Raw genomic sequence first — 2,097 nt, forward strand, 5'->3', positions numbered from 1 at the left:
TCACCCACCCTTCTGTTGCCCATCCGCCAGAGAGGAGGTTATATGTAGATCCTTGTGATCGATTCCCCCTTCCCTCCCGGTATCGCCACTCTCACCGCTGGTCCTGAGGGGTTCATCTGTCCTAGATTCCCTGTGGTTCCAGTTCCCATCTGTACTGCTGTGCATCCTCTGGTCTAATCAGGTTTGCAAGCTAGAATTGGGATCATGATAGTTGGGGGGAAGAAGCGTTTAAGAACTAGAGGAAGGTTGTGAATTTCATTATTGCTACACTGAACCCTGAGAGACTCATCTCCTCCCCTCTACCCCTCTGCAAGGGATGTCCAGTTGTCAGCAGATGGGCATTGGGTCCCCATCACACACTCCCCTCATTCACGATGGTATGATTTACCACCCCCACCCCCACCCCGCCTTTGGTGCTTGAAGCCTGGCCCCTTTGGCCCTTCATGATCACACATGTTGGTGTGCTGCTTCCGTAATGCTTACGTAGTAGCAGCTACTTTCCCTCCTTACCAAGGATGACACAACTGTGAAAAGTCATTTTACTGTGGCATTCCCCTGCAGTCAGCATGAAGAGAGCATCGTGTGTGTGTGTGTGTGTGTGTGTGTGTGTGTGTGTCCTGTGCATGGCAGCATACTTGCCGAACTGGTTCGGGGATTTCTAAGAGAAATGAAGGTGGCATTTTCTGCCACACTGCTCTCTTGGCTTGTCTAAGATTAGGCAAGTTTCTTATGTGTCTTCTTCTTCATAATGGAACTTACACCACACAATGGTTGCTTTAAAGTGAGTGGCTGTAGAGAATTGTTCATAATGCTTTCTGAAATTTTGTGTTTTTCAGAAATAGCTAGGCAAGCAGCACAAATAAAACTTTTGCGAAAACTTCAAAAGCAGGAACAGGCTCGGGTTGCCAAAGAAGCAAAAAAACAGCAAGGTAGGCAACTTAAAGGACTACAGAAACATGAACAGTGAATTTGGAAAATCCACGAGAAACTTCTCTGCTTCTCATATCTGTGCTCGGTTTTTTCCTCACAGCAATAATGGCTGCTGAGGAGAAGCGAAAACAAAAAGAACAGATAAAGATTATGAAACAGCAGGTATGTTTCTGCATTAGAACTGATTTCCAAGGCACGAAGCTTATTTGAGGGACCTATTTGTATAGGTATTTTTGAACATTACTTTTATTTTGCTGTCTTAAATAACTGTATTTCACATTGATGTGTCTTTTTTTAGAAAGCTGCCATCTTCCATTAGTTGAAGATTTGCCTCATGCTTTAAAGTGTTTTGTCTCCATGTTAAAAAAAAAAAAAGATTAAGTAAATGGTTAATTTAAGTCTTTTTAATATCCCAGTAGATTTTTATTTCAGCCGTTTTATTGACATGTACTTCAGGCCAGTTTGACTAGGGCAACAAGTCCAGTGACACGCATACATGTATAAGAGAGTTTTACATGGAGAAGTCATTATACATCATGAAAGCTTCACAGCCCGGTCTAAATATTGCTACATGCTGTGCACAGACTGCAGGAAGGTCACTGGCCTGTGGGGGTAGTCGCGTGGACCCAACCTTAGCGGAAACTTGGCAGGGCTCCAGCAGCTTCGGGGTCAGTGACAGAGAGAGTGTGGTTCCCAGGGCCCTCCTTATGAGAAGGCCACACCCCCAAGGATGCTCCATCAAAGGACAGGCTGGATATCACTTTTACACATCTTGGAGTTGACATGAAATTATCTACCTACCACAGTTCGCATACCATACAATTTATTGGTATAGATACATTAAAAAGGGGTGTGCAGCCATCACCACAGTCAATTTTAGAACAGTCTCTTCATTCGTGTACCCATAAGTATTAGCTTCCCACTCTTCCCCCAGCCTCCTCTGCCATAACTCTAAGGAACTTTTAACCCAGTTACTATCGCTATAGATTTACCTCCCAGCAGACTTTAAACATTAGTTTACATCCTGAACAGCTTTGAAATGTTATAAGCCAACATATCAATAAATGAAGGATATTACTTACATGTTCATCTTTTAATAACATGTCTACCGTAAGATATATAAAGCATTCTAAAGTTAGAACAAGACTCAATGCCATAGAGCCAGTT

General features: G+C 43.1%; 1 protein-coding gene across 11 annotated transcripts in view; it reads left to right on the forward strand.

Annotated features, from left to right (window-relative positions):
- Positions 1–2,097, forward strand: part of BAZ2B (bromodomain adjacent to zinc finger domain 2B) — a 225,671-nt gene that overhangs the window by 162,785 nt on the left and 60,789 nt on the right. For all 11 annotated transcript variants that reach the window (XM_045299362.1, XM_045299358.1, XM_045299383.1 and 8 more), the window contains 2 exons: positions 837–929; positions 1,031–1,092. In XM_045299362.1, the coding sequence (XP_045155297.1) occupies positions 837–929; positions 1,031–1,092 (155 nt within the window). The remainder of the gene's footprint in view (positions 1–836; positions 930–1,030; positions 1,093–2,097) is intronic.

Source organism: Echinops telfairi, unplaced genomic scaffold (assembly GCF_000313985.2).
Source record: "Echinops telfairi isolate 266 unplaced genomic scaffold, ASM31398v2 ScPeMD7_4;HRSCAF=17, whole genome shotgun sequence".
Classification (NCBI taxonomy): domain Eukaryota; kingdom Metazoa; phylum Chordata; class Mammalia; order Afrosoricida; family Tenrecidae; genus Echinops; species Echinops telfairi.